This window comes from Vigna radiata, chromosome 4, assembly GCF_000741045.1.
Source record: "Vigna radiata var. radiata cultivar VC1973A chromosome 4, Vradiata_ver6, whole genome shotgun sequence".
Lineage (NCBI taxonomy): Eukaryota > Viridiplantae > Streptophyta > Magnoliopsida > Fabales > Fabaceae > Vigna > Vigna radiata.
In genome coordinates this window covers 14,983,464-14,995,536 of record NC_028354.1, presented here as the reverse complement: position 1 = coordinate 14,995,536, position 12,073 = coordinate 14,983,464, and the positions used below count along the sequence as shown (strand labels likewise).

At 31.0% G+C, this 12,073-nt stretch overlaps 1 protein-coding gene across 2 annotated transcripts; it reads left to right on the top strand.

Moving 5' to 3' along the window:
• Positions 1 to 4,404: 4,404 nt before the first annotated feature.
• LOC106758790 (protein REVEILLE 3) lies at positions 4,405 to 10,788 on the top strand. 2 transcript variants are annotated; one of them, XM_014641778.2, is made up of 8 exons: positions 4,405 to 4,708; positions 5,009 to 5,066; positions 6,121 to 6,244; positions 6,552 to 6,731; positions 6,861 to 6,965; positions 8,826 to 8,935; positions 9,137 to 9,196; positions 10,234 to 10,788. In XM_014641778.2, the coding sequence occupies exons 1-8, from the start codon at positions 4,548 to 4,550 to the stop codon at positions 10,330 to 10,332; spliced, it is 897 nt and encodes a 298-aa protein (XP_014497264.1). In that variant the 5' UTR covers positions 4,405 to 4,547; the 3' UTR covers positions 10,333 to 10,788. The 2 variants fall into 2 exon arrangements, with proteins under 2 accessions (XP_014497264.1, XP_014497263.1); XM_014641777.2 differs by having other exon boundaries at positions 9,134 to 9,196.
• The last annotated feature ends 1,285 nt before the right edge of the window (positions 10,789 to 12,073 follow it).

The following is a 12,073-nucleotide window of genomic DNA, read 5'->3' as shown; positions in this document are numbered from 1 at the left end:
TTTATAACATTCATTTGCAAAACCGTCCGGATGACTACTCCTTATAGTCTGTCCTTTCATGTTCGGTATTATTCCCTTGCATGACCATCCGGTCATTATTGTTCATATTGCAGTCTTTGGCATTGAGTTTTGTTCCTAGCCGAATCATCTGGCCAATTATTATACGTCATTATTGGACGTCCGGTTCCTTTATCTTACCTGACCATTCGGTTAAACTTTCTGGTCTTACTCAATCTCTTATCCTATCTTTGATTCATCCGGTCCTTTTCTTGAAATCTTTCCAGTATGAAAGTAAGAATGAAAATATAAATAAATATATTGAATTTGGCTGAGTAAGGGAATTCCAAGGGAGGAATGTCTCATGAAATTGTGATGATTGGTAAAGTATGAACATGGTCAGACTCTGGTTTGGTCGTCCTGATCCTGATATTCCGTGAGGGCGCTTTCTCAGATAGAGAAAACTCACTCATGTGTGGGAATGGCAGGAGGTCCGCGGTTATACGAACGAATAACCGTTTGAGGACTATTAATATTATATATATATATATATATATATATATATATATATATATATATATATATATATATATATATATATATATATATACTAACATCAAACCATTAACTAGAGTCGTCAAAATGGATCACAACCCGCGAGCCAACCCGGCCTGTCACGGGTTTGGGCTGGGTTGGTTTGAAAAATACAATCCATTTATGTGTGGGTCATATTTCAACCCGGCTCATTTAAACCCGGCTCATGCGGGTTGAACCCGTGGTTAGCCGGGTTAGTTCACCAACCCACCTGCCTAATTTTATTTTTTTTAATTTATTATTTTATTTATGAAACCCTAAAAACTAAAATACTATCTTCACTCATTATGTATACAAAAAAAGTAACATATGCTCTCACAAATCACTCTCACGGTACTTCTCTCATTTGACGGTGCTCTCACCCTCACTTCACTGAAATTCTTCAAGGAGAGCACGTAAAACACCCTTCCTTTTTTCTTCTCTTTTTTCCACATTTTTGTTTTCTCACTTTTCTTTCTTTTTTTTTTTCAAAAACCGTATAATGACAAAAATAGGAATTTGCGAATTTGTTTTTTGTTTTGGGGAATTTGAAGACGTGAATTTATTTTTTTCACGTTCTGACATGCTTGTATCAGATTTTGTTCATTTTATTTAAACAATTTGAGTATACATTATTTGAACAAACTCTTTTTGATATTTTTGAATTTGGAAATTTATGTTACAGATTAAACTATTAATTTTTTTGTTGATGTTATTGAGTACTGATTCTCTTTTTTTTACTAATATGTTTTTATTGATTGTCGGAATTGGTCTTTAACATAATTTTTTAGGAGTGAAATTTGTTTAAATTTAAATCATAGAAAGTTTGTATTTTTTTTATTTAAAAAAAAATATAATTAAATGGGCTAGTGAGCCAACCCGTTTACCCACCCATGGTGGGTCGGGCCGGGTTCAAGTTTTTCTGGCTCGCTAGTAAATGAGCGGGTTGGATTGACTCACTAATTGACCAACCTGTAGTGAGCCGGACCGGATTGAGCCAGATTACCCATTTTGACAGCTCTACCATTAACTCTACAAAACTTACCTTTAATGACTGCACGAGAAGAAGACCACAAGAAAAATTTTACACACCATGCCTCAAATGGTTTCACGTGAAATCAACAAAACATGTAGGAAGAAGATGATAAAAATGCATAAAACAACCACAAATATTCTTTAATGAGTAAGATGAAATTTGGTGCTAATCTGGTAAAATTATCCTCGACTTTTTCCTCAAATAATCACTACATGCAAAGATGAGAAATCATATCTATGTTCACTTTTTTGTTAATATGCAGCTACAAGTATTTTATCTTTCTTGTATCTTTTGAAATATATCCATTATTTGCAATTCTTGTTTATAACTTAATAAATATTAAATTAATTGATGAAAAATGTGTTCCGATTTAAGGGGTTACCTCTACCTCATAAAACGGTCTTCAAACTCTAACTTCGAGTCAAAATTATTCTTTCACTTCACACTAATTATCGTTTGATCGAATTGAGGTGTTACTCTAATGCTAAAATTATTTAATGTTTGATAGTATTAGCAATAAATATACAATCAATATAATCAACTACCTAAATACTACATACTTAAATTTATAAATTTTAGAATAAACTTTTGATAATGTTAACCAAATTATGGTCCGATTAGCTTAAGATTAATATAATTATCTTTGACGTGAGTTCTGCTTTTATTCCAACCGTTTGATTTTCTAATCAACTCATATGAAATCTTAGACTGATTGACCGTCTATACTGCACAATATATATTAAGTTAAATTAAATATAAGTGTCAAAAGGTTTAAATTTTCTAAAAGTAGTTTAATTAATGTAGTATTGTTTTAAAGGTCTTGCTGTATTTAATAATAACTAAATATCTTTTAAGATAGATATTTATTATCAAACATAATTCGTGGTGACAAATGATGCAAATTTAACTATTTTTGTTTTTATTTACGTAGTAAAAATTTATATTTATATTTGTCTTATATCATATTTTTTTTCAAATAATAAGTTATATGTGACCGATCTAATTTATTTCCTAAAAATAAAAAATAATGTTATAAAAAATTATCTAATGTTAAAATGATATTTATGTTCTTTTCTCCAAAATTAATAACAAAAATATAATTATATGTTTTAAAATAGATTATCAAATAAGTTAAGAATATTTTAATAATTTAAAGCAAAAAAAATATTACTAAAATAAGTTAGGAATTAATTCATTTCTCATCTTTAATTGTAAAACTAGTTCTAAGATGAAAAGTTATAAATGGTATAATCACATCTCACTAGTACAAAAATCATATTTTATGACGTACAAAAACGAACTATGACGTACATAGTTTTCTACGTTATGATAGGTCTACATATTTTATGACGTAGCAAAATTTACGTTATCTGAACATATTATGACACTGTTTCTAAAAGAAAATATCAATTCGAAACAATTTTTTCCAATATTCATATAAATCAGTCCATTTTTTTATATGAATATTGGAGAAAATTGTTTCGAATTGATATTGAGTAAAATTATCTATGTTCACATTCATTAGAGTTGTTTCTTTTAGAAACAAAATTTTTGTTACGTTATAAATATGTAGACGTATTATAACGTACAAAACTATGTACGTCATAGTTCGTATTTGTACGTCATAAAATATGATTTTTGTACTAGTGTCTAGAATAATTATTTGAATTGAAACATGATAATTACTATCATCAGAATTCAACTTATAAGTTTCACGTATGTTTTTGTCAACCATAAAATATAAATATAGAAAATCCAAAAAAGAATACAATATTTAAGATTTTTAAATAGGATAAAATATTTATTAAAAACGTATAATTTTGTTTATACTATTCTTCAACCAAAATTTAAGTTTAATACTAATTTTCATAACAAAAAAAAAAAAGCTAATTACATTTTTACCCTCTAATAAGTTTAGTTTGAATATTTTGCATACCTTTTTGGTTTCAATTACGTAAATTACATTATCAACCTATTATCATTATGTAAATCTGATCTTCCATGAGAATGATATTAAATATTTATTTGTTTTAGCTTCCATAACAAAAAAAAAAATAAATAAATAAAATAACGTACCAATTATGTGATAACAAACATGTTTAACACCGTATTGATTTAATTCATTTTTTAAGCTTATTTGGTACAACATTCATAAACACTTATAAAGACTTTTAAGTAATAGGATGTTAAAATATTTTAAAAAACATAATATTAATAGGAAAAAAAATTATATTGTTTTAAAAGATAAATTTTGAAATCATACAATAATGTTTACATTCGTTTATATGAAACTTATTTTACATGCGATAACAAATAATAAATTTTATTGAAATAAACTTTTTATATATTTTTATATCATACCAAAAATTATATTTTAAATCTAATTTAATATTACAAGACTAACTAATAAGATTATATTTATACTTATTATAAATTTAATTTATCTTGTGAGATCTCTAACATATTGATACTATTTATACAATAAAAATTCCAGAAACAAAAATCAAACCATTTTCATAGATAAAAGAACATCTACAAGTTATCGTGTTGAAGTATTTAAGATAAAAAGTATACTTTTAACTGGAAAAACAGCAGCAATGGCAACTAAACAATTGCAGAAAGTTCTGTCGTTTTATGGAGTGCATATAAATTTGTATAAAAGAAGAAAATAAAAGGAAAAAGAAAAGGTTGTTTTTGGGTGAACCTCAGACGTTGTTTTCTGAGAAAGAATAACGACCCACTAACTGTTGCCACATGTCTTACATGTTTGTGTGTCTGTATATAAAGGGTGAGAGAAAGGTTGGTTCTAATAACTTGTGGAAAAAATCAAAGTTAAAATCACTGCCTCTCATTGTTCTACTCAACTTCTCTAAGCTAAGTTACCAACACCAACAACACTTGACAACTGAAGAGGTTCTTGAACACAGTGTTGGTGTCATTAATGGTGTCCCTCAACTCAAACCCCCCTCAAACTTTTCCTTTCTTCGACCCCTTCAACATGGAGGATCCCAATAAGAAGGTTCGGAAACCTTACACCATTACCAAGTCCAGAGAGAACTGGACGGACCACGAGCATGACAAGTTTCTCGAAGCTCTTCACTTGTAAGTTTTTTCTTTTTGCTCTGTAACTTATATGATTCGTTCATGGTGTTGAAGTTTCGTTTTGCTCTCAAGTTTCAATTCGTGATAAAGTTTAAGACTTGTTTGGATGTTGTGTTGGGTTTTGTTATGCATGATGAGTTGATTTTGGGTTCTGTTTGTGTTTGTGATTTTTGCTGCAGTGGAGACCCTTTTGGTTTTTGGGTTGTGCTATGGGTTCCTTTTTCAGTTGAGTGTCTAAAAAAATTTTCAATTTTGTTGTTTGCATAATTTTGCTTATGGTTTTCTCTTTACTCATATCAGATTCGACCGTGACTGGAAGAAGATTGAAGCATTTGTGGGTTCAAAAACAGTCATCCAGGTATTTTTACACTAGCGAGAAGAGCGTTTGTGTGCTTAAAAATTTGCAATTGGACATTTATTGGTTGTTGCACATTGTTTTCATTCCCATATTGGGCATCTGGGGTAACTATTCAGTGTTAATGACACTAATGGCTTTAAGATTGCCTCAGAAAATGAGAATATTGGTTCATACTCTTCTATTTATTTAAAATTCATTTGAAATCATAAAGTTTTACTTGTCACACATCTTATTTTACAAACCTTCATTATAATTTGATAGTTTTCAATAAATTCTAACTATCATTAAAAAAAAATGTGTTCCAGTGGTTCTAGCGCTCGTCCTCAAGAAATTGTCAGTTAAAGGTCAAGCATAGCTGGTAGGTGATCACGTTTCTTATATATACTAACATAGTTTGATTCCTACCTGAATTTATGGATAAAGCTTTGTTAAGAGAACCTTTACCACTTTCGTGATTTTTTCCACCTTAAAAGGGTCAGGTTCTGGCTGCTGGTTTGGAATATATACCTTTTGTGTGCACGCACACAGAAACACAAACAAAAGAAGATATATATATATATTAAAATAAGTAAAGGTTGACATGATAGTTTCCTTAAAAAAGCCAATTGAAACCTCAAACCTGAGTTTGGCTTTTAAGAAATATCATCCATCATTAGAAAGCTAATTTAACCTTTTTCTCCATCAAATCAATACTTACATCTTCTTAGTAAGCATTTTTTAAATTGAATACAATCTACTCATCTGTGCTTTTCTTTACATTCCTAGGGGCAGGGGATGTGAGATGTTCATCATCTCATAGTGAAATACACGTATATAGTGTAGCTTTTCTACACTAAAGAAAGAGAAAATCTTGTAAAAACTGTTTTTTGATGTATTCTGAAAAGTAGGACATCTTCTCCTAGTCTGAACTGGACATCTGAATCTTCTCTTGTACTCTTTTTACAATCTATATATCTATATATATGTGCTACTGCTGCTGAGTGTTGAGATTACACTTATTCAAAGATTCAACACTGCTTAATTGAATTTTTTCATCCCTTCCTCTTTTTGGAAGATAAGAAGTCATGCACAGAAGTATTTCATGAAAGTCCAGAAGAATGGAACAAGTGAACATGTGCCTCCCCCTCGACCCAAAAGAAAAGCTGCTCATCCATACCCGCAAAAGGCTTCTAAAAATGGTTAGTGTGACCTACTTCATTCCAAGTATATTTGACCTCAGGTCTTGTTTGAATAAACTTTCATCAAAAACTTATAGAAGAAAAAAATATAAAAAGTAAATGAATTAAGTTTCATCCATAAATTAAAATTAACTTTTGGGAGAAGTTGAATGAGGTAGTTTCTAAGTACATAAGTAGATTTTAACTTATGAAAGAAGTTTGATTTATATTTTTATTTTCTTCTGTTGTGAGTGCTTGATGGGAAATATATCCAAACAGGGTCATAATCGATGCATGAATAAGTCTTTTATTGTCTGCATTTTATCAGCTCTCACTATATCCAAATTTACAAGGCCTTTGCAATCTTCATCTGCTTTGTCTGAATCATCATTCATTTATAGGCCAGACTCGTCTTCTGTGCTTAGAACTGCAGTTAGCAGTGTGCCATTGCCATCTTGGGGTTATAATCTTACGACACAAGTTGGTCTTCTTCCTAAAGTGACAAAAGGTATTCTTTAGTCTGAACTATATTTTTTAAAATATTAATTTATGTCTGTACGTATCTTTTTTATGTATTCTTTGACAAATTTAGATATGTCGAAATTTATGTTAACAGAATTTTCACTTTTATGGTTAGATCATATGGTGTTGAATCAAAAAGTCAACCCTTTCAATTACTGTTACAGCAGTAGTAATGAGAGCAAACAAACAGATCAGGGTGACCAAGGCCAGCCAATTAAAGGTAGGAATGCGTTTTTTACTCAAATCTTAATGTGGTACACCCTAAAACTGACTGAAAAGCGTGAATAATGAACACCTGATATTCATTTGGATTGTGACAAACTTTTATGAGTATATATAGGTATTTTTGGATAGCTTTTTTAGAAGAAAATAAGAAAAAATTGAAATAGATTTCTTTATCGGCTAAAATTTATAAATTAAAACAACCTTTTAGAAAAGCAGCATGGGAACTTTCACAAACTAATTTGTATATAGGCTATTTTTAGTTTATGGTAGAAACTGGTTTAATCTGTTTTCTTATTTTCTTCTCTTAGCAGTATTCATAGAGAAGTATATCCAAAAAGACTATGGATTGTACTTCAATTTAACAGATTTAAGTAACGAGCGGTTATAGGAAACAGGCCTTGGGAATCCTTGGTGTTTCTTGTTAAAGCTGTCATTTCAAGGAAGTACAAAAAAATTAAGACAAAGTATCTTTCAAGTTTCCATCTGTTCATTGGAAAAGAGTATTCTAAGAATGCTGAACACGGCAAAAAACCATAGAAACAACCCAGAAGGATCTAGAAAGAAACTAAGTAGAAGACCATAAACAACTACTTGGGTAGGGGGCTATAGGCAAAAAGGTAGATATTTTATACCAGTGCCTCAGCTCACATTAAATGAAATACTGAAGAGTTGGTTTAGGATTGAGTATTAAGAAGTTGGAACAAAGCCCTCAGAAATCAGAATCTAGCTCATGCATTTGTGTATTTAATGAGCTAGAAGCATTTAATGCAACACCTATAAAAGTGAGTGTAATATGTAGCATGGATACTGACACAGACACTTACACTTCGACACGCGTAGTCTCTAAAATGTAGGACACGGGGACACGATCTATATATTACATCGTTATGAATTTACATCCTCAAAATTATCTATAAACAAGATTAGTCAAATATAATAATCTAAGCACATTGTCAACTAACACAAAAATGAATCTAATTTATCTATCTAATGTCCAAAAATCGAAAAGTTTTTTATAATCATAATAGAAATTTATATAATAAGTTTAAAAGTTTTTGGATTTTTTAGAAAATCATTGGATTTGTGGTTATTAACATTGTGTTGAAGCTATGTCAAAGACAAAAAAATGTCTTCTAAATTAGATACTTTATTGATACATGTCATACAAGTGTGGGTGTGTCCGATATGCGTCAGACATGGGAACAGATTTATGAAGCGTGTCTGAGCTTCGTGTAATCGGTGCTCCATAGTCCATTCTTAGTTTACTGTGTCAAACTTAGAGAAGATTGAACAAGAAGACTGTGTCTCCTCTTGCTGGAGAATTTTCATATAAATACAAATGATTAGAATCTGTCAAGCTGATTTTCAAATCACTAAATAAGCTAAACTGCCAGGAAAATAGGAAACGAGAGACAAAAAAAACCAAGAAGAATCGTGAATCGAGGATGAGGCTGAAAATCACAAACTAGGTTTTAGGATCATTACCTAGATTGATACCATGTCAAACTTAGAGAAGATTAAGCCATAAAACTATGTCTCCTCTTGCTGGAAAACTTTCATAAATACAAATGATTACAATCTGTCAAGCTGAGTTTCAGTCCACTAAAATATACATTTACTACAGCTAATTATTCTAATTAAGAGAATAATAGTTACAAATGCATATCTTTTGCCATTCATTTTGTTGACATACTGCATGGTGAATAAGCAGCAGATTCCAATATCTAATGTCAATCTTTCAAACATCAATACTGTAGTAGTTCTTATATTCATTTACAACTGTTCAAGTACTACTACTAAGTTCATCATGATGTGTGGCATGCTGTTTGACAAGTTCACCTGTCCTATTAAACAGCAATGCCAGATTTTGCACAAGTATATAGCTTCATTGGATGTGTGTTCGATCCAAATGTGACTAATCATTTACAAACACTGCAACAGATGGACCCAATAAATGTGAAAACTGTAAGTGACCGAAGTCTTTTATTTTTTTTGGCCACATATCATTTGTTTATTTATTTATTCTCTGCTTTCTTATGGTGTCTTGGTGAGTGAGTATTCAAGGTTTGAGCTATCAGACTACAATTGATAGGGAAGTCTACTGTTTATATAGCTTAAATTATTTGCCAATGTAGTAGATTTATATGGCGTTTTTCTCTTTAGCAGGTATTGCTGTTGATGAGAAATCTCTCCACCAATTTAAGAAGTCCTGAGTTTGAGAATGAAGTAAGTTTTCTTCCTAACATTCTGCATCTCATTCGTTGGTACCTTTTGGTCAGTCTATTACTTTTTGCACAATAAATATATTTGGATACCTTTTCATCTCTTGATCTTCTACATCATTTATTAGATATTATGATGCTTGTTGTAAGAGGATGTCTTCAACTGTGGGATTATGTTAATGTAATAAAAAAAACTGATTTTGCAATCTAGGTATTTTGTTGCTGGAAACTAGAGAGTGTAAGGTTTAAGTCTGGGACTACAGAACTTTTTTTGATGGGGCTTCTGATTCAAAATTGATCATTGTTTTTTCATATTGAATGCTTTTCTTTGCTTAAAACAAAAAGTTCAATTATTCTGATTCTGTCTGCCTATAGTTTTAGTGTTGAATGTCAACAATGCAACATTGTTTAAAGCTGACCATAATAAAATAAGCACTTTCAAATCCATTTCTGATATTGTAAATGGAAGATGAATTACTCTGTGTAATAGTATCTTTAAGCAGTATTTAATAAACTATATCAAATGCTTATAATTACTTGAAAGTAAGTTTGAATGATTTTTGCACTTTCAAAATAATAATTATTTCCCTTTTCCTAGACACAATCTGCTTCTGTTTTCACAACTAGTGTCCTAAGGGAACCCTATGGAATTTTCCTTAAATAGTTTGGATAGATTTCCTTCTGCCCATTTTATAACCATGTTCTGTGATTGGGTGCAAGGATAGAATACAGAGTAGTGGTAATAAAGAGACTTAATTACATGAGAAATAAGATACTTAGAAGAGCTCTTTAGGTGGTGTTATCAGAATTAGAGTTTCACTAAAATACTTAATTTGTTAGTTCATACTTTTACTACACTGATTGCTGAGGAGAAATTTCATGTGTTATTGTTTTTCAGGCAGAAGTATTCATTCTCCTATCATTTTGCTGAAAAAAATCTTAGCATCTTTATTGATTTATTGAATTTTACTTAACATAACATGACATCAAAAAAATAAACTCAAAGATTCACTTTTCACCAAACATTTGAAATTAATGCAGAGAAGGATGCTGTCATTGTACAATGCTAACTCAGAGAGAACAAAATCATCTGGGCCATCTTTAACTGACAGATCAAAGAGTGTTATCTTATCTGCTTGAGGTGTTAGCAGTGGTTTGTGCCTGAACACAGATTTTAAATATTTTCTTAAAACAAAATAAGCTTCCCTCTCAGCCACCTATATAACTCCAAATGGTGAAATATTGGACACACAAGAGGAGCAAAGATCACAAGTTCTACTAACATTTTGTAAAGTGCAGATAGTTGCATGTGCATGTAATTTACTTTCATTTGGGTTTTGTGTGCATCTTATAAAGATGGTTGTCCTAGGAATGCACGATAATGAGAAAATCCTGTTGAGGTAACCTTTGGAGGCTACAGAGAATATTGAGAGCTTGTGTGTATAATTTAAAACCTTCTTTATACAAATTAGCATATAAGAGAAGTGCTATTACTTAGGAGCTGTTACCTATGTTGTATATAAACCAATAAACAGCATTTTGCTTCTGAATATTATAGCCACACTATCTTCAACTCAACATTATAGATGTTTTGCACTCCTGATATCTCACTCTCAAAATCATATTCGATTGATCATATTTATTTTTTTAATTAAATATGTTTTAAATCTCTTAATTTTTAATTGGATTAATTTAGTTTCTCATTGTTAGAATTATTGGTTAGTGTATGAGTTGTGTGTATGAGCTTAATGGTAAAATAATTACTATGTCTACCTATGTTAGTGTAGTCCGTAGGACTAAAATAGGGAGTAGTGTGTTGGATTATCTCTAATGATTGTACATAGCAGTCTAGAACAGTTCCTTGACCTTCTATCTCAGTATTATATCAATTCTTTATCTATATAAATAATAGAACACGAGAGGGTCTATTAAGCCCTTTAAGAATATATTTCTCTATTTTAATCTCAACATGGTATCAGAGCAGGTTCTCTTATCCTTTACCGGCTGCCTTTGCTGTCTGCCGTCGGCCGGCCGTCATGACTGTCGGCTGCCCCCTAAAAGTTTAGTCTTTCAGCCTTTGTGTTTCAGTGGGCAGTCCTGCCGTTGTCTTAGCCAATTCAGTTTCTAAGACTTATGTCTTTCTCAGCCAGAAGATGAGGCTTCTACTGCTTGACTTAGCCTTTCTCCAGTATCACCAACACTTTATTTCCTCTGATAATAGCTAAAGAAGGTGTTCTTCCAGACTTTGACCGCCTGACTTAGCCTTTCTCCAGTATCACCAACACTTTATTTCCTCTTATAACAGCTAAAGGTATTCTTGTTGGAATTTAAGAGTATTAGAGATAGTTTCTAGATTCATGAAGAGTTACAATTATTCATGAAAAGTTACCATTCATGAAGAGTTACAATTATTTATGAAAAGTTATCATTCATGAAGAGTTATAATTATTCATGAAGAGTTACAATTATTCATGAAGAGTTACCATTCATGAAAAGTTACAATCATTCATGAAGAAATGCAACTAATCAGAATCTGATATCTCTTGGATTTGAAAGATGCATAATCAACATCTATATAAAGGGATCTTGTTCTCTATTTAAAGCATGAGACCAGAGTGACTTTCTCTCTACATTCGGTCATTCTCTTAACATACAAATCAATTCCTGATAATCATATTCTTGTTTAACGTGAATACTAAGAGTGAGAATCGTCGTTGTATTTCCTCTTTGTATTTCAAAAGCAGATTTCGTGATCCCTTCACTCTTATAAGGGACGAAATATTGCTTTTAGGAAAGTATGTATTCACCCTAGAAGAATATATCAAGTCTACATTGTTGTTCATTTTGTTTCCCTAAGTTCTTGGAAAATTGTTCCAACAGT

Bases quoted from the DNA above. Each gene is read 5' to 3' on its own strand.
- LOC106758790 (XM_014641777.2), top strand. From the start codon at position 4,548: ATGGTGTCCCTCAACTCAAACCCCCCTCAAACTTTTCCTTTCTTCGAC. The intron at 4,709-5,008 runs GTAAGTTTTTTC...TACTCATATCAG, and splicing joins TTTCTCGAAGCTCTTCACTT to ATTCGACCGTGACTGGAAGA. The intron at 6,245-6,551 runs GTTAGTGTGACC...GCATTTTATCAG, and splicing joins GCAAAAGGCTTCTAAAAATG to CTCTCACTATATCCAAATTT.